Consider the following 26,686-nt stretch of genomic DNA (forward strand, 5'->3'; position numbering starts at 1 on the left):
TTCAAAAAATGTTCTGTCTCACTTTCTCCTTCTGGAACTCCAATTATACATATATTAGGTCATGTGATATGGCCCCTACATCTCACCGATTTGTTGTTCATGCTCTTTAAGCCTATTTTCCTTTGCTTTTTAATTTATTTAGTTTCTACTGCTCCAATTTTGGTTCATTGATAGTTTCCTCTGCAAGGCCTACTCTGTTATTCATTCCATTTGCATGTTTTTCATTCCATATTTTCAATCTCCAAAAGTTTCATCTCGGCTATTTGTATAGCCTCCATTTCTTTTCATCAATATGCCCTTGCTTTTCTCTGCTGTCTTGAAAGTGTTGGGAGATTGTTTATAATAGCTATTGAATGTTTATGCCTGCTAATTCTGTCATCTGTCATTTCTGTGTCTATTTCTATTGAATCAATTTATTCCTGAAAATAGATCATCTTTTCCTGCTTGTGGCCAATTTTTTACTGAATACCAGACATTGAAAATCTTACATTATCAATTATTAGATTTTGTTCTTTTCCATTAACTAGTATTGAAATGTGTTTTTTGGGCAGTTAAGCTCCTTGGAATCAATTTTATTCCTTCTGAGATCCATTCTGGGATCCCTTTTAGGCTCTGTTATGATTAATTTGGCCCCCACTGTTACGCTGATAACACTTCTAAGTACTTTATCTGATATCTGATATCCCATATGTCAGTTCTTTCCACCCTGGCTGGCAAGAATATGAATTGGTCCCTCCTCCATGTGAATTTCAGAGCTTTTCCACCTGTTCCTCTCTGGTGTCTCTTATCCAGCACTGGCCGTTTCCTCACATACATGCAAACGTCCATACACAGCTCAGGCTGTGTGTGAAGACTCATCCAAGGAAAACTTCTTTGGGTCTCTTGATCTCCCCATCTGTGCAACTTCCTTCTCTCTGCTTTGTAAGTCTGGCAGCCTTGGCCTCCCCACACCTCACATTTGTGCTTCTCAGCTCCAAAGTTCCACCAAGTTCTACTTGGGCTTCCTCCTTTTGGGAGGATCTGGGACCTCTCTCCAGGCAGTAAGCTGGGCACGTGGGGCCCACCTTGTTTGTTTATTCCCTTCTTTTGTGCATTACTGTTCTGTATCACCTGAATGTCTACTTGTGAGAGGGCAAATCTGGTTCCTGGCCTTTTGGTTCGTTTGTTTTGTTTTATCATGGGTAGAAACAGAATTCTGTATTTAAAAGTTTTATGCCACTGTGAAGTTTTATCCAACTCTTATTCATGAGAACAATTCCACCATTGCTTCAATGCTGGGGAATAGATAGAATAATTGAAATACATTAGCGTTAAATGCATATACCATCTGAGCACATTTTTAGAGCCTGACTTGGAATTAGTTTATGGAAGTTTGGAATGCTTTTCAAGTCATTATGAGACCATCCATTTATCTGCTTTCAGATCATCTGATAAAGACGACACTAAATTTCAAAGCATTTATTCAAGCATGAAAACATTTTGTAGTCTCTGAATCAGTGAAGAGTTCTGCTTTCTAGATAATATTTACCTAAGGCTAAGTTATATCCCTTTTCATTTTGGGAGACCTTTACGGAAGCAGTTCATTTTACTAATAAGCACATTCATTGGCATATTCCTGTAGAATCAGTAAACGTATTTCAGTCCGAAATGGCATTTCCATTCAAAATGAATATATCCAATTTGCACATCTAATGGTCTGTTTTGGTTCTCATGTTTTCTGATCTCTCTGTAGCAATTGCCACTGTTGAAAACAACTGGTTGACTTCCTAAAATACTGTCTTTTTCTTTCTAAGGCATCATTCTCTCTCTGATTTGGGCTCCTGATTTCATAATTTCCTCTTTATCTTCATGATGGCTTTTTCTTTTTTCATTACTTTAAAAACATTTAACTTTTTTTTTTTATTAAAAAAATTTTTTTAATCTTTATTTACTTTTGAGAGAGAGAGAGAGCGAGAGCGAGCGAGCCGGGAGGAACAGGGAGACACAGAACCCGAAGCAGGCGCCAGGCTCCGAGCTGTCGGCACAGAGCCCGACGCGGAGCTCGAACTCACAAACTGCAAGATCATGACCTGAGCCGAAGTCAGACACTTAACTGACTGAGCCGCCCAGGCGCCCCCAAAGTGTTTAACTTCTTAATGAAGTATGGAATATATACATACAAGTGTACCTATCACAGCGTATAGCTCAGGGAAGTTTTCATTAGCTTAGCACATCAGTGTACCCAGAACCCAGATCAAGAACATGTATGCAGCTGGCCACTGGATGCCACCCTGTCCTTTCATTCTCTAGACCCACCCTGACCTGTGATTTCTTTTTTTCTTTTTAATTTTTTAATGTTTATTTATTTTTGAGAGAGAGAGAAAGAGAGGCAGAGAGAGAGGGAGACAGACTCTGAAGCAGGCTCCAGGCTCTGGGCTGGCAGCACAGAGCCCGATATGGGGCTTGAACTCCTGAACCACGAGATCATGATCTGAGCTGAAGTCGGATGCTCAACCGACCGAGCCCCCCAGGAGCCCCAGCTGACCTGTGATTCTTAACATTCTGGATTAGTGTTTCCTATTTTTATGCTTGATATAAATGGAATAATACAGCGTGTACTCTTATTGTGTCTATTTGCTTTGCTTCAGCATTATGGTTGTGAGATTTATATATCTTTTGTAACTATAGATTGTTCATTCTCACGGTTATGTGGTGATTCAGTGTACAAATACATCCTACTCTATTTGCCCGTTTTTTCTGTTGGTGGATATTTGAGTGGTTTCCAGCTTGGGACTCTTAACAAATGGCGCCGCTAGGGACATTCCAGGGTGTGCTCTTTTGGTGAGGATATGCATACATTTCTGTTGGATAAACACCTCGCAGGTGAATTGTTGAGTCATAGGATATGCATATGTTCCGCTTCGGGAGATATCGGTGACCGGTTTTCCACGAAATCTGATTTTATCAGATTCCACCCCCATCTGCACCGTTAAGAAGTTCCTATTGCTGTATGTCCTTGAGCCCCTCAATATATATAGTCTGTCGTTCCCACTTTAATCATTCAGAAGGCTGTTTAGTGCTAACTCCTTATGCTTTTAATTTCATTTGTTTGTTGACTAGTTACACTCCGCATTTTCTCATGTGCATATCGGCTATTTATATAATGGCTTCTGTGAAGTGGCTCTCCAAGCCTTCTACTTGGTAATTGGATTCTCTTTTTCTTACTGGTTTGTAGGAGTTCGTTATGTATTTTGCACACCAGTCTTTGGCCGGGTATCTTTTGCGCAACTCACCTTTTGTATAGTAGCTGTCCCTGAGGACCCATCTCTTTGTTGGTTTCTTTTAACTTTTATTTTATTTTATTTTGAAAATTTTCATTCCGGTGTAGTTGACGTATGGTGTTCTCTCGGTTTCAGGTGTACAATACAGTGATTCGACACTTCCCTGTACGAATTACTCAGTGCTCATCAAGATAAGTGTACTTTTTAGTCCCACTTGCCTATTTTACCCCCGCCCCCCACCCCGCACCACCCCATCTCTGGTTTTTGTATCTCCTTGTTCATTCCACTGTCCTTGGTATGTCTCAGCCAGTGGTGAGCTTCAGTTTCCTGCACTATGGCATCTCTCGCCGGGGACTTAGAGCCCTATTCCCACCTCACTACTGAGTGGCCCAAAGGCAGTGCCCCCTTGACCTTAGTAAAACTGACATTGTTGTGTTCTCTGCCCACCTCCGTTCTGCCTTGTATGTTCTCTGTTTTTGTTCATGGGGCACCACGCGACCAGGCACATGAGCTGTTGAATTCTGACCATAATGACTTTTTCCTCTTCCTCTTTCGCATTCCTTTCATGGCGCTGCCCACAAATTCTGGCGGGGTCACACGAAGACACATTCATATAGGCTTTCTCCTCCCTTCACCCCACCCATGACCACGCAGGTCTAGGCCACCCCCGCAGCAGCCTAGTTGGACTTCCAGCCTCCGCTCCTCATAAGCCCGGTGTTAACTTTCTAAGACGACAATTTGGAAAATGGCTTGCCCTGCATCAAAACGTTCACTGTTTCTCTATTTTTGTTTAAACCGCTTTCTTGAGATGTAATTCACATGCAATAAAATTTACCCATTTGTATAATTCAGTGGTTTTTAGTCAGTTTGCAGATATGTACAACCTTCATCAAAGTCGAGTTTAAACCTTTTGAATGACCTCACAAAGAGCCCCTGCATCCCGAGGTTACCACCCTGTTACCCCACACCCTCACCGCTAGCTCTAAGGAAACCACTCCCTTCTTTCTGTCCTTGTAGAGTTCTCTCTTCCGGAGAATTCATGTGCTGTAATTACAGAGTACGCGGCCCTTTGTGATTGGCTTTTTTCACTTAGCATAATGTCGCCAAGGCTCATCCATGTCTGTAACAGGTGTCAGTATTTCATTTCTTGCCATTACTGGAGAAACTTCCACTGAATGGACGTACCAGATCATGCTTATCTGTTCTTCGGTTGATGGACGCACTGGTTGTTCCCACACCTGGCTATTGTAAATAATGCTGCTCCAAACACCTGTGCACAAGTTTTTGCAGGGACACGTGTATCCATTTCTCTTGGGTATATACCTATGGATGGGACTTCCTGTGGCCTGCAGAATGAAGCATATGCTTTTTAGCATGAGATCTGATATCACTTAGGATCTAGACTTTATAACAAGTATCTGAAATGGAAGCTTCCTGAGATCACCCTCCAAGCCTTGGTTGCAGTGTCCCCGGGCCTTAGCACAGTGCTAGGCCAGTAGGAGGTGATGGGTGAGTGTGTTCAGAGTGAGTGAGTCTGAAGACTCTCAAGTTCCCTCGCTCACATTGTGCATCACTCTTATTTCTGTCCTGAAGTTCCGATTATCCGGGATCTTCTCGCTTCTCTCCTGCCTGTGATTGACTCCGTGTCCTAACTTGTTTATGCCCCCTGCCTAGAATCTCCCTTCCACTTCTCTTCTTGAGAGTTGGCCTCATCTTCCCCAGGTCGGGGTGGTCTCTCTCATCGATGCATCCGTAGCATTTAGTGAGTAGTTCTGCCACAGCGCTCAGCAAAGAATTTTCATCCGTCTCTTTACTGACCATGGTACCCCCTGGACGAATGAGCAATTGTTTTCTTTCATGTCTCTTCACCTCGCCAGATCTGAATTTTCTTTTTTTTTTTTTTTTTTTAATTTTTTTTTTCAACGTTTATTTATTTTTGGGACAGAGAGAGACAGAGCATGAACGGGGGAGGGGCAGAGAGAGAGAGGGAGACACAGAATTGGAAACAGGCTCCAGGCTCTGAGCCATCATCAGCCCAGAGCCCGACGTGGGGCTCGAACTCCCGGACCGCGAGATCGTGACCTGGCTGAAGTCGGACACTTAACCGACTGCGCCACCCAGGAGCCCCGCCAGATCTGAATTTTCAAGAAAGCAACGTAGACTTATTTTTTTCTTTTTAGTGTAACATTCTTCTTTCTGTTGTCACTGGAGCCCTGCTTATGCCATCTGTTATAACGTGGTAAAACGTGGAGAAATCTGTACATGAAAGAACAATCCTCCAAAGCCCCTTCCTTCGGCATCCTTGGTGTCCGTACCCCGGGATTTTATACGCTGAATGTTGGAGCGAGATTATGCCAAATGTTTTGTTTAGCTTTCTGTTATTAAACTGCAGTTGGTTTCTGGGAAGTTTCACACGCACGTAATTCACAGCGAGATCGCCTGTGCCCTTACTGGAGGGAGCAAATGTTGCTGTATTTAAAGTACGTGCAGCATGCTATAAAATGAAGTACTATTATTTAAGCAGATGGATGGTCCCTTAGATGGAAGAAACAGAAGCTGCTGGAATGTAGTTTGGGTTTTCTTTTGCCTGTGGCCATATGATGTGTATCTTAGAGAATGAGTTTATGTTACGTTATTAAACCCAGTGGTGTGAAATACAAAGACTAAAGTGAAATACCTTAAAAATGTAAGGAGAAGTGACAGTAATCCCCCGTGGGTCACTTATCTCCTTAACTATACTAGGATTAAACATTTATTTTGCATTTTTTCTTGCAGGCATTTGAATAATTTCACATTTATATATGAAATATTTCTCACATACATTCATGTGTTCAAAGACTATTCTTAACAAGGCTAACTTTCGTGAGACAAGAGAACGAATTCAGATATGACTAAATTTTATTTAGTTCAAATTACCTAAATCCAGTTGACAGAAGAGTAATGTGGGGTGGGAACAAAAAAGAATCTGGTGGAATTAATTAGCCTCAGAGAGTGACAGTTTCCTCCCTCCTACAACGTGTTTGGGGTGATGTCAGTTTCCTAGAAAGCTCAAATGTAAAATCACCGTGCTACTCTCAGCATTTTTATTTGAGTTGAAAGCTGTAATGTTTAACTATTAACTGTGCTTCCGATCTGAGCCAATTTCTTAGTTAGCAATAATTTTCATATTCTGATTTATGGAGCATTGCTAAAGATTTTAGTTATGGTTGGGAGAGGAAGCCATCAAAGTTACTACTTGAACACCCCCTCCCCCCTTGCCTGTCTTCTCTTTGAGTGAGTCTGTCACTTTTACAAAGTGGCTTTTTCTCCACCGTCTTCTGGCATGGTGGTGTTTCCTCCATGGTGTCCCCTCTTTTCCCAGCTCAGAAGTAGTCAGCACTGGCTCCCGTGGGCAAGCTGGTGGACACTTCCGCCGAGACAGATCAGCAGGAAGCGGGTGGATGTTCAGATGAGCTACCTGGGGGATGCTGAATGTCCTAAACACAGCTTCTCTGGGATTTGGCTTTATAGAGGAAAGGCAGCCATATGCTGAAAGTAAATCTTCATCAGAAAGACCGAATCTGGCCTCTGTGAGCTCCTAGCCCTGAATCCACGGTCAAGTGACAAAATCCCCACCTCTTCTTCCATAAAGTGGAGCCTGTACTCGCCTGGCAGAGCTCCTGTTCACAAGACTAAAAGAACACCTTGAGGATCACAGCATTGCCTGGGATGGTGTAGCGCTCAGTAAATGATACTCTCATCTCCGCCCAGTGAGATTAATTCCAGGCGTCGAGGGCGTCTTTTCTCGCGTGAATATGTGACGAAGAGTGCGTTTGTTTTTAGAAAGTCACACAGGGGGCGCCTGGGTGGCGCAGTCGGTTAAGCGTCCAACTTTAGCCAGGTCACAATCTCGTGGTCCATGAGTTCGAGCCCCGCGTCAGGCTCTGGGCTGATGGCTCGGAGCCTGGAGCCTGTTTCCTATTCTGTGTCTCCCTCTCTCTCTGCGCCTCCCCCGTTCATGCTCTGTCTCTCTCTGTCCCCCCCCCCCAAAATAAATAAATAAATAAATAAATAAATAAATAAATAAATAAATAAATAAAATAAATTTAAAAAAGAAAGTCACACAGAAGCACAAATGTCTGCGAGGTAGGTCTTCACAGCGTTTTAAAACCTTTCGTTAATTTTTGGATTCTAGAAGTTGTTCCCTTTGTTCATGGAAGTGACACTCTGTGACTACTGGTTACCGAGTGCAACACAGGCACTCAGTAAATGAATTAAAAAGCCAACTATGTGTGAAGAGGTTTGCAGATATCTTACTCGTAGCAATGAAAACAGTTTAAATAACTAAGATCAGGAAAACAGTTCAGAGAATCATGTTATATAAAATGTGCATCCACTATTTACTTGGAAGGTCTGAATAGAAATATGGAATCTTGTATATGAAACAGTGTTAAGAGAATGAAGCATAACCTATAACAATTGCCTGGTTTATGTATTCGCATTATTACATAGAATTATCATAGAGGTGCATATGGCACGTGGGCAGATGGACCAGAAGAGGAAGCTGCCACGGGCCGGTGGGATTGAATGATACATCTCTCAAAATTCTCATTATCACCGCTGCCCATTTTTGAGTAAAAAATGCCCTGTCGAGGGGCGCCTGGGTGGCTCAGTCAGTTAAACGTCCGACTTCGGCTCAGGTCACGATCTCGCGGCTCGTGAGTTCGAGCCCCGCGTCGGGCTCTGTGCTGCCCGCTCAGAGCCTGGAGCCTCCTTCGGATCCTGTGTGTGTCTCTCTCTCCCCCTCCCCCGCTCATGCTCTGTCACTCTCTCCCTGTCAAAAATAAATAAACATTAAAAAAATAAAAACAAACGCACCGTTGCTTTGATGCTATTTGTAGAAAATCAGTTGTGCTTTTCAAAAAACGTTTTACATACGAACGTAGATTTTCATTGGTAAAAATTGTGACTAATTTCGTTCGAGAATGTGTCTCCGTGTGCCTCCCACCCAGAGCAATTTAGTCCTAGCAGCTGGATCCAGTCCTTCATCCTTTTAGCTTGTGCTTATCGAGCGCCCGCTGGCTGCCAGGCTCTGCACTCTAGGTGACAGTGTGAGCGAATCATGACACTTTCCTCAGGGGTCTTACGTTCTAGAGGGGGAGACAAAGAATAGAGGAATACGAAACACAGAACATGATTCCCAGTAGTGGTCACTCCTGTGGAGACAGAGCAGGGTGTGGGGAACGGGCTGGTAAGTAACCTGTCACAAGTTAAGGTCCAGGGTAACTTCGCAGTTTGTGTACAGAGTGTGTGAAATGACGTTGACGCCTTATTTGTTCGTACCGGCCTCTGTGTCCATAGTTGAGCAGTTTTGAATGGTTTCGTTGTAGTCAAACCTGGCGATTGTTTATCAGAACGACCTTCTGAGGCCAGGCTGATTGAAGGCCCAGTTCAGAGCGTGCACCTCCCTGACCAATTCTTGTGTTGTCTTCTTGTAGTTTTCAGTGAGGACCTTCACTCCAGCCTCTACTTTGTCAATGCATCTCTGCAAGAGGTAGTGTTTGCGAGCACCACGGGGACCCTGGTGCCCTGCCCCGCTGCAGGCATCCCTCCTGTGTCTCTCAGATGGTACCTAGCAACGGGCGAGGAGATCTACGATGTCCCCGGGATCCGCCACGTCCACCCCAACGGCACTCTCCAAATTTTCCCCTTCCCTCCTTCAAGCTTTAGTACCTTAATCCATGATAATACTTACTATTGCACAGCTGAAAATCCTTCAGGGAAAATTAGAAGTCAGGATGTCCACATCAAGGCTGGTGAGTATGTTTCCTCTGCTTTGTTCCTTCTGTGCCTGCTTTGGGGGGGCTGGGGGAGGTGGGTGTTGACAAATAGGAAACCATCATCAGCTGAGGACCAATGAAAACCCTGTGGTCGGATCATTCCGGCACTCCTGACAGCTTCTTTGAGACGTCAGAGCATCCCTTGACGGGCTTTCAAAATGCCTTGAGTCGCTGGAGCTAAGACGTGGAATTAGCGATAGCAAGTGGGCGAAGTTCAAGCTGCAGACGTATTGTGTTTTGACCGATTGATACTCTGACTCGGACTTTCAGTGTCTCCAATCCACTGGGTTTGCTTCCTGCCCTGTCTCTGCTCTTTCCTCCCCTAGAGGCAGGCAGTGTGGGGGCGGGGAGGAAAAGGGGAGAGAGGAGGGACACAGAGCTGAAGTGGAACAGCACTTTGGCCTCAAGGTGTGATGTAACGGGAAATGAAACACACAGTAGGTCTAATATTCTTGTATTCGTGAAATTAAAAAAGGAGCATTTTAAACTTTTTTCGCTGTGTCACAGGTTGCTGGAATATTGTCAATGAATAAATCCTGAATTGGTTGTGTTCTTTTTAATACCATATATATATATATATATATATATATACACACACACACACACACACACATACACACACACACCCATATATATATACATACATATACACACACACACATATATATATACATATACACACACACACATATACATATATATATATATATATATATATATATATATATATACACACACACACATATGAATGTTATTTTATTTTCAAGGGAGGGGAGGGGCAGAGAGAGGGAGAAGGGGACAGAGGATCCGAAGTGGTCTCCAGCAGAGAACCCGAGGTGGGGCTTGAACTCACGAGCCGTGAGATCACACTCTGAGCCAAACTCAGATGCTTAACCAACACTGAGCCGCCCAGATGCCCAATTACATTTCTATAAGTCAGCCGAGGAATACAGTCTAAGATCCACAGATGTAAAAAAGTTACACATACAGGACATATTGTGTCATTTTACAGATTGAACAAAGCCCCAAAAAACTAACTCACAGCTAGAGTCTAGTTAGCAAACAGCATTTTAGGTTTTTTTAAGCTTCACCCTACAAATACTACAGGAGACTGACACAATACAGTGTCAGGGCAAAGAGAAGGTGGCTCTGATTGTTATCCCCCAGGTAGCTGGGGGAGCCTGGTTATAATTTCTGTGGCAAGTAAGGAGATGCTTCTTGAAGGCTTTGCAACATGAGCAAATTATGAGATGTTTCTGGATTCCTGCATATGATCTCTTTGATGTAAGCAATCAAACGTTAGACTACAGTTCATTCTGCTAGTGACTCATTTTCCCAACTCTGTTTTGATCTCTGTGACACGCTCACGAATCCCAGCACCTGAGCAAGAACGTACTCGAGAAAGGAAGAAAAAGATGGGCTTTAATCAGCAGATATGAAAAGCTGATACCCCGAATAATTAAAATAAAGCAAATGCAATTTGTAGGGAGACCTCTAAACCTGACAGTCAGGAGGACATAGGGAGTGCCTTTTACTTGACAGGCTGACAATGTTCATGATGTGTTACAGAAACATATTTAGAGCCTACAAAGCGCCACTTACACAAGAACCTGGGACTTCAAACAGCTATGCTTGTGTGTGTGTGTTAATCCGCTGTTTCTGCCTTGGGTTTCTCGTCAGATAAGGAATTAAGCGCTTACTCCTGTATAACTGCCATTTTTGAAATTCGTCATGGAATCGATTGCTTTTGCGTGCCACTGAATGTGTCGGGGGTGGAAATCGCATCGCCTTGTCTGGTGGCTGTTCCTTCCACTTCTGCAGAAGTGCGTTCTTGCTGTTCACGTGTGCGTATTCCCGACATCGAATCGTACTGAGTACACGTGCAGCAGACAGACGTGTGTTTGCTGCCTCAGTGTGGACTCACGAGATGGACAGGCACGCTGCCCAAATGCGATTTATTTTCCCATTTGACTTTCCTTCTTGTTGTGAAGACGTTATGACTGTAATGGTCTTTCAGCTTTTTTTATTGGATGCTTGAAGATCTGGTTTCCCCATTTTTATGTAGATGCTCGTGTAGAACCGGATGGCCGTTTGCAAGAGCAGGTGGTGGGTGACCGGTGACACTACCCAGTGACAGGTGTAGGGCAGAGTTGAGCAAAATGGGGGCTGGCCCCCCGGGTGGTGCCTCATCTCAGGTCTGCGTGCCTCAGTGTCCCTCTGGATTGGGGCTGGGATTTTCGTGGAGTAATCCTTTAGGTAAAATGGCCTCATAATCCCTCCTTTGGTGGTTCAGGGAATTCTCATTCTTCACATTTTTCAGTGACTTTGACTTAGGTGTTGGTGTCACCAAAGCGGGATGGTTCCTCTGCCATGTTGCAGGAGCTTTTACGTCAGTACCCAGGATTCACAGTCTCGCTGCTTAGAAGAATGAAGTGGACTTCAAAATGAGCTCCAGGCAGAAGTTTATTAGACTGTAAGATTAAAAAGTAAGGATAATAGGGAGGCTCTCTTTACAGAGAGGGGCCCTTTGAAAGTGAATGGCCCAGGACCACAGGCAAGGATCCTTGTCGTAGAAGGTTCCGGTCAGCCCTCCCCCCTCCCTTTCCCCTCATTCCCTCTCAGATCCCACCCTTATGGGCCTCATGGCTCTAGGTGCTGGGTGGTCCATTCCTGATTGGCTCATTTCCATTGTATGAGGGGTGGCTTGTAACCATAGTTAGGTCTCTTGTCACATTCCTGAGGGAAACCTGAGGGGGAGTAGGTGGGTCTGTTACATTCTTAAGAGGAACCTTACGCCTGGGTCAGGGAGGGGGTTTCTGTGGTCAGATACTCCCAGCATTGTTCCAAAATAGGACCCCCCCCCCCCACCCCACCTCAGGTCCTAATCCTCCCCTCTGGGCCTGTTTTATCCTACCTTTTCCTATCATAATGTCACATGAATCTGCGAGGCTGGTCACCTTGCACATCAAAGACCTTCTCCCCCTTTCTGTTCCAAGGACAGGATGCAGAATGCAGCAGTACTTCCCCTGGCCTGCCCCTGGCCCCTAGCAAATAGGGGCCCATACTGCCCCTAGCAGTATGACCTTGGGCAAGTACAAAGAAATTCTAGTGGTTGTTTCCTCCTTCATTGACTGTGGCTGGGGCTCGAACCCAAAACTGTGAGATCATGACCTGAGCGGAAGTCGGAAGCCCAACCCACTGAGCCACCCAGGCGCCCCTCCCCCAGCCCAGTTTTAGTAAAACTCCTACTCAGTCCTCCCTTCCCTTTGACATCTGGCCACTCGTAGTTCTGATCAAGTTCCTCATTCTTACTTTGATGTGTGAGTCTGTCCTACCTTTGGCCTTGATGTATCCTCTTGGTAAATCTTCCTCCTACTGAGACCCGCACTCTGCCCTTTGGCTAGAAAACCCCACTTCTCCTCGCTCTATTTGGAGTTGAGAAAAATCTCTCTCCGAGCCTGCTGGAATAGTCATGAGTCCTATTACAACAGTCTTGAATAAAGTCTTCCTTTAGATTTTAACAAGCATCAGAATAATTACAATTTTTTTCTTTAACAATAAACAAACTATGGTGAATCTATACTATGGAATACTATTAAGCAATGTAAAGAAACAAGCTACCAAGTTTTGAAAAGACAGGGAAGAACCTTAAATGCGTCTCACTAAGTGAAAGAAGCCAATCTGAAAAGGTTATAAACTGTGTGATTCCCACTCATACACATTCTGGAAAGGGTGAAACTGTAGAGACGATAAAAAGATCAGTGGCTTCCAGGGGCTCCAGGGGAGGAAAGGAGGGATGGATAAGTGGATAACAGGACATTTTTAAGGCAGTGATGCCTCCATTCTGGATGATACCTTAATGGTGGATACATGGCATTCTTTTTTTTTTTTAAGTATTTATTTATTTTGAGAGAGAGAAGAGAGAGTGTGCAAGTGTGAGTGGGGGAGGGGCAGAGAGGGAAAGGGAGAGAACACCCCAGGCAGGCTCCCTACTGTCAGCACAGAGCCCAGTGTGGGGCTCGAACTCACGAGAGCCGTGAGATCATGACCTGAACCAAAATCAAGAGTCAGACATTTAACCGACTGAGCTACCTAAGCGCCCCTACATGATATTCTTCGTGGAACTGCACAGCATAGAAAGAACCTTCATGTAAACTATGAGCTTTAGTTAATAACAATGTATAAATACTACTCATGAATTGTAACAAACGTATAACACTGATGCACTAATGCAACTTGCTAACCATGAGAGAGAGACTGCAGGGGTGGGGTGAAGACAGTGTATGGGAACACTCTGTACTTTCTGTGAAAGTTTTCTGTAAACCTACAAATGGCTCTAAAAAATAAAATCTATTCCAAAAGAAATGAAAACATGTTTCGGGTAGCTTGGTATACAAATAGAGTCCCCAAAGGAATCGATGGGAAAACAAACAGACAAAATAAATGAAGAGTGGAAATACTGGCTAAAATTTTTCAAATTTGATAAAAACCATAAACTTGAAGATCCAAGGAGCTCAACAAACCCCAAGCACAAGGTACACGAAGAAAATTCCACCGAGGCCCATCAGAATCCAATTTCTCAGGACCAGTCTAAAGACAAAATGTTAGAAACGGCCACGGGAAAAAGACACGTTACACAGGGAAGAATAAAAATGAGAACGGCGGTAGATTTCCCTTCAGAATCAATGTGAGAAGACAGAGAAGCAACACCTTTAAAGTACTGAAAGGAGGTGTAATTTGTCAATCTAGAAATCTATGCCCAGTAGAAGTAGTTTTCAAAAATAAAGGTGAAATAAAGGCTTTTTTTTTGGACACACGGAAGCTGAAAGAATTTATCAGCAGCTGACCTGCGCTTGTAGAAATCTTAAAGGAAGTTCTACAATCATAAGATAAATGGCTCCTGATGGGTTCTTGGATCTACTGGAAGGGAAGAAGAATGACAATGGTAGCTATATGGGTAAAGAAATTACGTTTTTCTAGAATTAAAGTATAACCGACATACAATATCCTATTAGTTTCAGATGTACATCATAGTGATTTGATATTTTTACACGTTAAAAGATGATCTTCCTGGTAAGTCTAGTTACCACCCATCACCACAAAACGTTATTACAATATTATTGAGTCTGTTCCCTGTGCTCTACATTATATTCCCATGACTTATGTATTTTATAACCGGAGGTTTGTACCTCCTAATCCCCTTTACCTAGTTCACCTCCCTGCTCTGGTAACCAGCAGTTTGTTTTCTGTGTCCATAAGTCTATTTCTGTTTTGTTTGTTTGTTCATTTGTTCTATTTTTTTTGTTTTTGTTTTGTTTTGTTTTTTTTTTTAGATTCCACATATAAGTAAACTGATGTGCTATCTGTCTCTCTCTGACTTATTTCATTTAGCACGATACCCTCTAGATCTGTCCACGTTGTCGCAAATGGCACGATTTCATTTTTCTTATGTCTGAGTAATATTCTGTTTCATACACACACACTCACCCCCCTCCCCCTATATTCCTTATCTTCCTATCTGTGGACACTTAGGTTGCTTTCATATCTTGGCTATTGTAAATAGCACTGCAGGGAACATAGGGGTGCATATATCTCTTTGAACTGGTGTTTTGTTTTTGTTTCGGAGAAACATCCAGAAGTAGAAGTGTGGGACTGTATGGTGTTTCTGCTTTAAACTCTTTGAGGAACCTTCGTACGGTTTTCCCTGGTGGCTGTGCCATTGTACATCCCCACCAACAGTACATGAGGGCCCCCTTTTCTCTATGTCCTCGCCAACACTTACTATTTCTTGTCTTTTTGATAATAGAAAATCTGACCAGTGTGAGGTGATACCTCGTTTCCTTGATGATTAATGATATTGAGGATCTTTTCGTATGCCTGTTGGTCATCTCCATGTCTTTGAAATGCCTTCCCAATCTTTAATCAGATTGTTTTTTTGTGTTTGTTGTTGTTTGATATTAAGTGCTATGAGTTCTTTATATATTTTGGGTATTAACCCTTGTCAGATGTTCGATTTGCAAATATCTTTTCCCATTATGTGGGTTGCCTTTTCATTTTCGATATGGTTTCTTTCACTTTGCAGAAGCTTTTTAGTTCAATGTGGTCCCACTTGTTTATTTTAGCTTTACTTATCCTTGTATGAAGAGACCGGTCCAAAAAAATATTGCTAAGACAAATGTCAAAGAGCTTACTGCCTGTGTTTTTTTTCCCTTTTCTAGGAGTGTTGTCTATGTTTTCTTCTAGGAGTTTCTCCTAGGAGTTTCTCCTAGGAGTTTCTAGGTCTTACATTCAAGTTTTTAATCCATTTTGAGTTGATTTTAGTGTGTTGATATGGTGCAAGAAAGTGGTCCAGTTTAATTCTTTTGCATGTGGCTGTCCAGTTTTTCCAGCACCATTTATTAAAGAGATTGTCTTTCCCTCCTTGTATATTCTTGCCTCCTTTGTCATAGATTAATTGACCACAAATGCATGCGTTTATTTCTGGGCTCTCTGTCCTATTCCATTGATCTATGTGTCTGTTTTTGTGTGAGTACTATACTTTCTGGATTACTATAGCATTGTAGTATAGTTTGAAATCAGGGAGCATGATACCTCTGGCTTTGTTCTTTCTCAAGATTGTTTTGGACATTCATGGGCTCTTATGGTTCATAAAAATTTTAGGATTCTGTGAAAAATGCCATTGGAAATCTGTAGATGGCTTTAAATCATAATTTTTTGGTATTTATAATAGATTATAAAAGATTTATAATCTTTTAAAAGACCATCTGACTATTTAAACAAAAATAATAATAATGACTTGTGGAGTTTGTAACATATGTCTAAATAAAATGGATGATAATTAATAGCATTAAGGCCTGGCGTAGAAATGTGGCAGTATAATATTGTAAGGTTATTTTTTTGTATGTGAAGTTGTATAATATCACCTGACTATAGATTGTGATAAGTTACAAATGTATAGTCTAAGATGTACAGCAACCGCTAAAATAGCAAAACAGAGAATTATGACTAATAAGCTAATCAAGGAGGAAAAAAATGGAATGATTCAAAAAAATTTCAGTGCTAAACATATAATTAAAAAATAGGAAAAAGGAAACAATAGATGGTGAAAATAGAAATAAAATAACAAGATGATGAATTTAAACCTAACCATACCAATATTCACATTAAATATAAATGTTGTAATTATCCGAATTAAAAGGCAGCAATTGCTAGATTAGATTCAAGTACTGTTTAAAAGAAGTGTCCTTTATTTTTAAAAAAATGTTTAAAATATTTATTTACTTTGGTAGAGAGAAAGTGAAAGGGAGAGTGCATATGAGTGGGGAGGGGCAGAGAGCGAGGGAAAGAGAGAATCCCAAGCAGACTGTGCGCTGTTAGCATGGGATTCAATCCCATGAACTGTGAGATTATGACCTGCGCTGAAATCAACAGTCAGATGCTTAACTGAATGAGACACCCAGACACCCTGAAATGTACTTTAAATATAAAGATGCAGATATGTTAAAGGTAATAGGATGGGAAAATAGGTATTATGCTCATCAAGTCAAATACGTTTAATCAAAAATATCAGAAGAAATCTAGATTAAGTACATTAATATCAAAGTGTATTTCATAGCAAAGAATATTACCAGGGCTAAAGGTCATTTCATAATATAAAAGAGTCATTTAATTCAGAAGATATGACCATTCTAAATGTTTATGCCCCTTATGTCAGCACTTCAAAATACATGAAGTAAAAACCGGTCATGGCCAAATTATGGAAAGAGCCCAAATGTCCATCAACTGATGAATGCATAAAGGAGATGTGGTGGTGTGTGTGTATATATATATATACATACACACATACACACACATACACACACACACACACACACACACATGCAATGGAAAACTAATCAACAATGAAAAAGAATGAAATCTTGCCATTTGAAACAATGTGGATGGAACTAGAGGGTAGTATGCTAAGCGAAGTAAGTCAGAGAAAGAAAGATACCATATAATTGCATTCATGTGGAATTTGAGAAACACAACAGATAACATTGGGGAAGGGAAGGAAAACTAAGGTAAAAACAGAGAGGAAGGCAAATCATAAGAAACTCTTAAATACAGAGCACAAACAGGATTGCCGGAGGGGAGGTGGGTGAGGGGATGGGCTAAATGGCTGATGGGTATTGAGGAGGGCACTTGTTGAGATGAACACTGGATGTCCTATGTAAGAGATGAATCACTGGGTTCTCCCCCTGAAGCCAAGACTACGTCGTATGTTAACTAATTTGAATTTAAATAACAAAAAAACAAGAGTAAAATTTCTAGGAGAAACAGACAAGTCAAACTTTATCATTGGAGATTTCAATATCCCTTTTTTATTAAGGAGCAGTAGACAGAATCAGCAAGAATAGAGAATACTTGAAGGGCAGTGTTAGATATTCGACCACATTGACGTTTAAATAGAGAACATTGAATCCAAGAGTGGCACAGTACATACACTTTTTAAGGTCACACGGAAATTTACCAAACCATATTATGGGAAATGAAGCAAGTCCGAGGTGGATTTTTTATTTTTTTTAATGTTTATTTATTTTTGAGAGACATACAGCACGTGCACGAGTGGGGGAGGGGCAGAGAACGAGGGGGACAGAGGATCCAAAGCAAGCTTTTACAGCAGACGGCTTACTGTGGAACCCATGAACCCGTGAACCACAGGATCACAACCGGAGCTGAAGTCGGACGCTTGACCAACTGAGCCACCCAGGCCCCCCTCAGATGAATTTTTTAAAAAGTAAAATTATATAAAATATGTTCTTTGACTGCAGTGGAATTAAGTTAGCAGTCACTAACTCCAGGAAATCCCCAAATACTGGGATACTAAATAACACACTTCTAAATAGTTGGTGTAAAAGAAAAAGCAGAAGGAAAACTAGGAGGTATTTTTATTTAAGTTTATTTTTGAGAGAGACAGAGACAGCATGAGTGGGGGAGCGGCAGACTCTTGAGAGAGAATCCCTAGATTCTTCCCTAGATTCTTGAGAGAGAATCCCAAGCAAGCTCTGTGCCACAGAGCCTGATGAGGGGCTCGAACTCACGAAACAATGAGATCATGACCTGAGCTGAAACCAAGAATACCTAACGGACTGAGCCACCCAGGTGCCCCAGAAGGTATTTTGAATGGAGTGAAAATGGAAGCACAGTATCTAAGAAAGAATTTTGGGGATACCACTAAAACAGTGCCTGGGGGGGCATTTGTTTAAAAAACCCCAATTAGAAATTAAAGATTGTCTCAAATACTGATCTTGGCTTCTATCCTAAAACAAGAAAAGAAGAGCAAATTAAAACTAATATAAGCAGAAAGGAAATAATATAAGTCAGAGTCAAAATCAATAAATTATAAAACATAGCAAATCCAGGAAGCCAAAACTTTTACACGGATATTCATAGCAGCTTTATTTGTAATAGCCCCAAATGGGTCAAAGCCCATCAACAGATGACTGAGTAAACAAATTGTGGTTCAACCATAAAATGGGGTGAAAAGGAATGTATTACAGAGCTCCCCCCACCTTATCTACGGGGGATGTGTTCCAAGATGCCCAGTGGATGCCTGAAACCACGGATAGTAACAAAGTCTACGTATACTGTGTGTTTTCCTATACGTACATTTCTGTGATAAAGTTTCATTTATAAATGATGCCCAGTCCGAGATGAACAACAAAAGTGATGAAACGGAGTGATTAAAACAATGTGCTGTGATAAAAGCTATGTGAATATGGTCTCTCCCTCAAAATGTCTTATTATAGTGTCTTCCCCCTTCCTGTGACATGAGATGATAAAGTGCCTCGGAGGTGACACGAAATGGGGTGAGTGAAGTACGCATCGTGATGTAGCCTTCGGCTTACCGTTGACCTTCTGATGATACGTCAGAAGGGGGATCATGTGCTTCCAGACCTCTGTTGACCGAAGGTAACGGAAGCCGTGAAGAAAAGGAAAACCACCGATGAGGGGCGGAGTGCTGTGTTGGTAAACACAGCAACAGGGGAGGAATCTCAAAATATCTATACTGAGTGAAAGAAGCCAGATAAAAATGTATGCACTGTATGACTCCATTTATATAAAACTCTAAAATGTGTCACCTAGTCTGTAATTATGGAAAGCACACCAGTGGTAGCCTGTGAAAGGGGGTGGGGTTGGGGAGGGAGGGTTTGCAAAAGAGAACAAGCGAACTTTTCGGGTGATGGGTCTGTTCCTTATCTTGGTTGTGACCTCATAGGTGTATACACATACATCAAAACTTGTCAGTAAACATGCTGTTTTACCGTGTCCCAATTTTATGTTGATCAGGTTGTTTTAAGACAAAGCAAGTACTAATATCTGGCTGACCTATTCACCTGAGAGAGTTGCCTTGATGTTAATAGAAAAACAGTAGCTGATAGGGACTGCACGTTCGGTGGGCACCTCCGTGCTTCTCTGCCCAGCCCACAGGAAGCCTCTTAAGTATCTCTTGGCATCCACGTCACTCGAAAAAGTCTTGAGCCTCTGGTGACAGGTGATTGTCCTGAGGGAGAGCGGCCAACCAGTCTGGTTCATTGGTTTCCCTGCTTTCTGATTTTGAAATTGAAGTCCTGAGAGAGTGTCCATCTATCCTCAGGATGCTTGGGGACCTTCAGGTGGGTGGGGCACCTTCCATCCTCCATGGGAACCAGAAAGCCAGAGGAAGCGTGTCTGTGGAAGAGGAGAAGGGTGAAGCCAGAATCAAAGAGGAAGAGGTTGAGGTGCCCCTCCCAGAGCCCACTTGCAGGTTCCAAAGCAGTCATGTCTTCAAAGGTGTCTTCTCTTTGAGCCTAAGGTAGTTCAGATCCGCTCCCCTTGCCAGCAATCAGAGAGATCAGTGAATAAAACGGTTGTGTGCTAGACATTGTGCCAAGCGCTTGAAGACATTCTTTCATTTTGTTTTTAAATTTTTAAAAAATGTTTTATTTATTTTTGAGAGAGAGAGCACGAGCAGGAGCAGGGGAGGGACAGAGAGGAGGGGGGACAGAAGATCGAAAGCAGGCTCTGCACTGACAGCAGCGAGCCCAGGGAGGAGCTCAAACTCACAAACTGTGAGATCATGACCTGAGCCGATGCTGGACGCTTCACCGACTGAGCCCCCCATGTGCCCGGCCATTCTCTATTTTAATCTGCACGACCAGGCAAGGAAGATAGTATTTCCATTTTCAGGTGAAGGGAAGGAGGTCTCTGTGGGCTTGTCGTTGGTTGTTCATAGGGATTGCGGTTGGGAAGTCAGTTTAGCTAAGAGGTATGGGGCCAGTCCTCACAGTTTCTGGAATGTTCCCTGCTCATATCACCTTCAGTCCTCTCTCTTTCCTCTCCACCTCTGCATCTTCCTGTCCTTCGGGGCCAGCTCAAGTGCCTCCTTCCCCACCAGCTACTCACAGGCTCCATGGTTCCGTCCTTCCCTAGATTGTTATTCCCTGTTGTGACTCTCACCTGTGCCCTTGTCTCTGTTTTCTTCTAGTTCTGCTGCCTGAACTTGCCTTCTTCAGCTAATTGTTCCATAGATGTTAGGATCTCCGTAGTCCCTGAGACCGTGATTGACATGAGGGTGTGTTCAAGATGTAATTGTTTGAGGCAGATAATTTATTAAGTAACCAGCTACAAAATACAATAGAACAAAAACCAATTTCTGTAAAACTAGTGTGGCTTGAGGTCATGTTGTGCCTCAGATTCCCATTTCCCAAACAGGAAAGATGGACATTAACCCTCCTCCTGGCCCTAAGTCTTCTGGTGTTCCCGAGAAACCCACATGGGCATTTGTTAGTGGTTTATCACTTTGGACGGAGAAATCAAAGGGGTAGAAACAGTCTGAATCCAACCCATCCGGGGAGGAAGGCCACCCAGACCTACCTTCCCCCCCGCAGTGCCCACTTCTTCACTTGCCCCTCACTCACCTCCACCCCATCGTCCCCCATTGTAGGTGGGTCCTACAAATGCACGCCATTGTCCCATGGCTCCATGGATGGAGTCTGGATCAGGACCAACCTCATGGGATGGGAGCAGTTCAGTCACATAGGGCCCAGTGCTGAGAAGGTCCCGGAGCTTAGGGTTAAACTTCTCCCATTGCCATCTTGAAACATTTAATGCTTTTATCTTTCTGTGTTTAGTAAGTGAAGTGTGATAGGGCACTGGACTGTGCTCTGGGAGCTTGGGGCCTCGGCTCTTACACGGTCCTGCCTCATGTCGCCTCCCCCAGAAGGGATCTCAACAGTCCACTCACCAGTTTCTCGGTGCCCAGACCCCCCCACTTAGCCTCCATCTCCCTAACCCCACTATGTCCACTGCTGCCCCTCTGATCTCTGATGCCCTGGCCCTGTCTGGCCTCTGCTCCCTGTCCCTGTCCCTGTCCAGCAGCCACTGCCCCCTTCCCCCCTGGCCAGGGCCCGGGTGGGGTGTGGGTAGGAGTGGGTGCAGACACTCCCAAGTGGGGTATGGCAGAAGCCACCCTTCCCCCAGCCAGCATGGAGGCTGCAATCTCTTAGAGGTCGCCTGATCGCTGCGGGTTGAGGCAATGGAGACAGGAGATTGTCTTTCCCGTCCCCGGCTGGGGCTTCGCACTTCTGCCCAGACGCTGGCAGAAGGGAGTCCTGCAGCTGGTGGGCTGTGTGTGCCCGGTGAAGTGTGGCCCAGATCACCCGTGGAGGCCTGCACCTGCTTAGTGCCTCAGTGGTTGTTCTGTGCCCCAGGCAGTGCGTCATCGAGCAGCGAATGAAAAACACCGTGGCAGGGTGAGAGAAAGACCACAGGAAAAAAGAGCGAGTTTTCTAGTTTTAGGATCCTTATGGCACTTTTCCCCTCCTTGGTAAATAAGAGGTCCTGGATTTTCAATTTGCCCTGGGCCCCACAAATTAGGTGCTTGGCCTGACTTGCTTAAATTTCGTTTCATGGTAGACTGTGAAAAGAGACTGGTCCTTGTTTACTAACACTTAGGTTTGAAAGGGTCTTTCCATTTGGAAGGATGACGTCTAACAGGGAGGGGCGGGTCCTACGAAGGCACACCAGCTGTGTGATCTCTGCTCACTGTGTGCGCCTGATTTCCCCCCCAAGCCACGTCACTGCAGATTGTCTCTTCTGACCCCTTTTCCCGCGTTAGATCTCAATGGCAAGATTTCAGAGCTGCTAAGTTTGCCTAAGGCGGACTCCCGTCGGTAGCCCTGGAGTCAGATCCCCTGGCTGTGCGTGCTGGTTGCTGAGAACCCACACAGACAGGCTTCAGAAGACTGTTCGTGCCCCGGACCCGCTTCACACACAAACAGAGTGGGAAGTGCCTGGGAAGGCCTTGCCCTGGGACCAGTCCCCAGCCAGGGACAGACTGCTCTAAGGATAAAGTCCCAGCTCCTGGCACGGGATGATGGAGCTCTGAGGCGGGACTCACGTTCACAGCTCCTCTCGGATCAGGTGGAGGCTGGGACTGCCCTGAAGTCACACTCTGGCTTAGCTGCCCGCCCTGCCCTGCACTCCTTCCCCAACCTCTCCCTGGTTCTCCGGGGATCCTGTCTACAATCAGTCGCTTTCACCCAGCTCCTGTCTGCTCTGGGGAGAGCCCAGCTTAGGACCCAGGGGGCGAGACCTAGGTCACACTATTTTGTGATGCAAATGTCAGTCGTGTTTCAAATAACACTTAGTGTTTGCCTGGATCATACTCTTGCAGCCTGGTCTCTGTTCCCATAATTAGTTGTAGTGACGCCTAGATTTACCCAAGTATCCTGGGAGGCTCGCTGTGACCTTGGGAGGCTTGTATTGTAATATGAGACGTATATCCTGATCGATAGTAGTGTTGGCCTCTTAAGCTGTGGGGGGCCTCAGGAGTAAACATTTTTACTCACAAGGGGGAGATCTATCGTGAAAACCCGGGTCGCTTTTTAAAAATAATAGGTAATGACTACAGAATCAAATGTAGAATATGTGTATATTCTACAATAGGGTTAGAAGTGTGGGTGGTGGGCATTGAGGAGGGCACTTGTTGGGATGAGCACTGGGTGTTGTATGGAAGCGATGAACCACGAGAATCTACCCCCCAAAACCAAGAGTGCACTGTGCACACTATATGTTAGCCAATTGGACCATAATTTATATTAAAAAAGAAAGAAATTACATCATTAAAAAAAGAAGTACATGTAAAAGGGAAGCCCTGTTACGTCTATGTATTCATTCTCCAAGCATTTATTGAGTACCGACTGTAGGCCAAACATTGTTAAAAGTTCTACAGTAATTTTTTGAAAGGCCCCGTGCGTGGTCTGTCTTTGCAGAAGGAAGAATCTAGTGAGGAAATGGAGCGTTTCCTTTGACGTCTGTTCTTTCTGAGCTGGGTGGGGTGCGGTGCACCCAGTTTGGAGCCCTGATTCAAGGAGATCTGGGCTCTTTGGGGCTGGCTTGGGGGATGGAAGGAACAAAAGTCCCAGACATTTGACCCTGGCTCACGGGAGGCCAGCGGGAAGCTGTGTGTGAGGCCCGGACTGAGGGGTTCCGAGGCTGCAGGACTTTGGGTACAAACAGGGCAAGTCGTTAGTTGGTCACTGTATGTTTGTGGCTCTGGTGACCAGGCCTAGTGCGTGGCCGCAGGCCTTTTAGGAAGGCACTTCTTCTGTCTCCCTATGGGCACCTTCCCTTGTCCCTGCTCTTCCTGGCTGGGACAGAGAGAGAGGCGCCCTGTTTTTGATTTGCGTTACAAATTCCTCCACCTGAGCCGTTTATGTGCGTGAAGTGGGGTTCACAGGAAGTGTGGGGAGCCGAAGTGATTTTATGGCTTGTAGCAAACATCCTACAAACACACAGACTTACATTGGACTCCTACACTTCGCTCAGGTGGCCTTGTCCCTGTGCCAAGGGACTCTGTGGCTCTTGGCCATGTTGTCCGGTCCCTCTCTCTTCTCTTCTCAACCCCTTTCTCTCTTCTGTCTTCTTCTCTCCACCACTCCCAAATTCTCGTTCATTGATGACTTTGGTTACTTTACCTCTTTGTCGCCTCTTTCCGTCCTATGACTGTAGACCTCCACTCTCCCCAGAGTTTCATTTATCGAGGTATTTTCCGGTACAAAGTGAGCTCCTGCCCCTGTGTGTGCTGATGATGTTTCTGAGGCCAGGCCCTTGGGCACCCTGAGCTGGTGCCCAGTGGACTTTTTTGCAAGAGGTGTCGAATTGCCCCCTGGCACATCGCACGGGACCGCGATGGAGTGCAGGGATGGGGGTCTCAGAAAAGTCCCAAACCTCTGAAAATCTCTCTGGTTTGAGACAGGAATGAACAAATTCTCCAGGTCGGGAAAATAATAAATACTGATATTACCAGTGGGGTTTGGGGAACAATACTCTGAGTAGTGGCATACTCTAAGACTAAAATGCATATCACAGAACCAGTGCCAGTCTTAAAGATCATTCTCCTTGAGCATTCACCTATGCCTGTTAAGAGATGCCCCTTTAGAAACTCATTCCTGTTTTTGTCAGTATGCCAATTTCTTTAAAAGTTAATTTCATGGCCAGTTTTCTTGGCACACATTTGGCCGGTAGGTGACGAAAAACATCGAGAGAGCCGGTTAGATGACGAGATAGGAAGCTGTCTCTGGAGCTGTTGGAGAAAACCAGAGACTTCTGAAATTCAGACTTTGAGAATCTTCCTGTCCCAACCCCCTCATTTTAAGTCTGAGGAAAATAAAGGTCTGCAGAAGTGAGGCTTGCTTCCGTATTTTTCAAGCTGGGGTGAGGCACAGCTGGGATTAGAGCCCTGATTTCTCCTTATCCGGGAGGCAGAGGCCTCTCCCCACATCAGGCGATGGCGTGAATCCAGTTCTGGTGTTGGTCCACGTAGCCTCACCCGACCTGCTCGTGGCAGGTGCCGTTCTGAGTGCGGTATCCACATTAACGGACCGAGTCGTTATGATTGCCCCCGTGGTAGATGTCTATCATCAACATCCCCATTATGTGGATGGTTAGGGCACTCACTCACCGTGCAGGTGGCTGGGCTTGGGTGTGAACCCAGTCAGGTGGACTTGAAGGGTGGGCAAAGGGTCCCACTGCCACCCCACCTCTAACCCAGACATCTGGCTCATGGATGTCTCCTCTGAAGGTTTTCCGGGTGCTCCTAAGGTGCTTGGGCAGAGGCTTCCTCATCAGCCTCCTTCCCTAAGCCACGGGAAGTGGAATAATTGTGTCCAAGACTGCTTTGCAGCTGGCACAAAAGATTACTTATGCGGAGTTATTTTAATCGTCAGATAGTCTTTAAGAATTCTCAGGAGAGGTTGCCTTTCTTGATTTTTTTAACTCCTTCTTCTTTATAGTCAGAAAATTCTTCCCTCGTCCTCAAAGGACACGGAGAGCAGTGTCTTATGATCGTGGCTCCTTGAAGAAGCTACTTCTCCCTTCCAGGTGTATGTAAGGGGGCAGATGAGCTGTTTCTAGATATGCTCTTGCCCTTTGGAAAATACATTTGTCCAGGGAATGAAAGTTTTCAAGACACGAACTGCAGGTTTCTCTAATTTATTTTGCAATAGCTGTAGTCGATGCAATCACTGTATGTAAGCAACCATGTGTATATTCGAATGAGGTTGTCCCAGAATGAGCCCCTGCCAAGGTCTTACCAACGGTCCTCTTCTTGCCTTCCAGTTTTACGGGAGCCCTATACAGTCCGTGTGGAGGACCAGAAAACCATGAGAGGCAATGTTGCGGTCTTCAAGTGCATTATCCCCTCCTCGGTGGAGGCGTACGTCACCGTGGTCTCATGGGAGAAAGACACCGTGGTACTCATCTCAGGTAGGCTGGGCGTGTCCGGGGCGCAGGGCGCCGGGCTCACCTTCTCAGTGCTCGTTTCAGGTATTGAATTGGGTCTCTGGCTATGTGTCCATCATAGCTAAGAATTGGCCTACGTCTGGTTGATGCTGTTTGATGATTGTGTGACATCAGTGCTTTATATCGGTTTCCCGACTCGATGCAGACATTCCTCAGTGAATTGACTGATGGATGGGTAGAAATGAGTTACTGTGCGTACCACCGTCATGTTATTCTCTGAGGCAATTTTGGCTTATATCTGCTGCTGAAAATAGGGCAGTATGGTTATCGCGTCTGGGAGAGTCATCAGTAATATGCTTAGGACTGATAGCCTCCAACTATAATCTGGAAAACAGAAGCTCTGGTTTCGAATGTTGTGACCCTTTCAAATGCCTTGAGAGCTATGTGATGTCTCTGACCTCTTTATTGAAGATTCTACTCAGAATATATATTCAGCACTGAGATACATATATATATATATATATGTATATATATGAAATGTATAACATAGTATTATTATATGTATAATTTATTATATTAAATATTTATTATTTAAATTTTAATTGATTATTTAATTATTTTAATTTATTATTTAAAAATTATATACATATATAATTATATAAAACTTATATATATATTTTATATATATATAAAATATATATAAAATACATAATTTATTGTTTTTTTTTCCGGAACCTGGAAGTGACACAACTGAAATTTTAGTTTCTAAGAGGTGCTAGTTCTTTTCTCATGGTTTTTAAGTAGATTTCTTGCCCCCTTGCTGCTTAGCTGGAAAGGCCC

At 43.9% G+C, this 26,686-nt stretch overlaps 1 protein-coding gene across 2 annotated transcripts in view; it reads left to right on the top strand.

The window, feature by feature from the left end:
- The window catches only part of DSCAM (DS cell adhesion molecule), a 706,002-nt gene that overhangs the window by 124,372 nt on the left and 554,944 nt on the right, over positions 1 to 26,686 (top strand). For both annotated transcript variants that reach the window (XM_045036594.1, XM_045036595.1), the window contains exons 2-3: positions 8,738 to 9,055; positions 25,724 to 25,870. In XM_045036594.1, coding sequence (XP_044892529.1) covers positions 8,738 to 9,055; positions 25,724 to 25,870 — 465 coding nt within the window. The remainder of the gene's footprint in view (positions 1 to 8,737; positions 9,056 to 25,723; positions 25,871 to 26,686) is intronic.

The sequence above is a fragment of the Felis catus genome, chromosome C2 (assembly GCF_018350175.1).
Source record: "Felis catus isolate Fca126 chromosome C2, F.catus_Fca126_mat1.0, whole genome shotgun sequence".
NCBI classification, from domain to species: Eukaryota; Metazoa; Chordata; class Mammalia; order Carnivora; family Felidae; genus Felis; species Felis catus.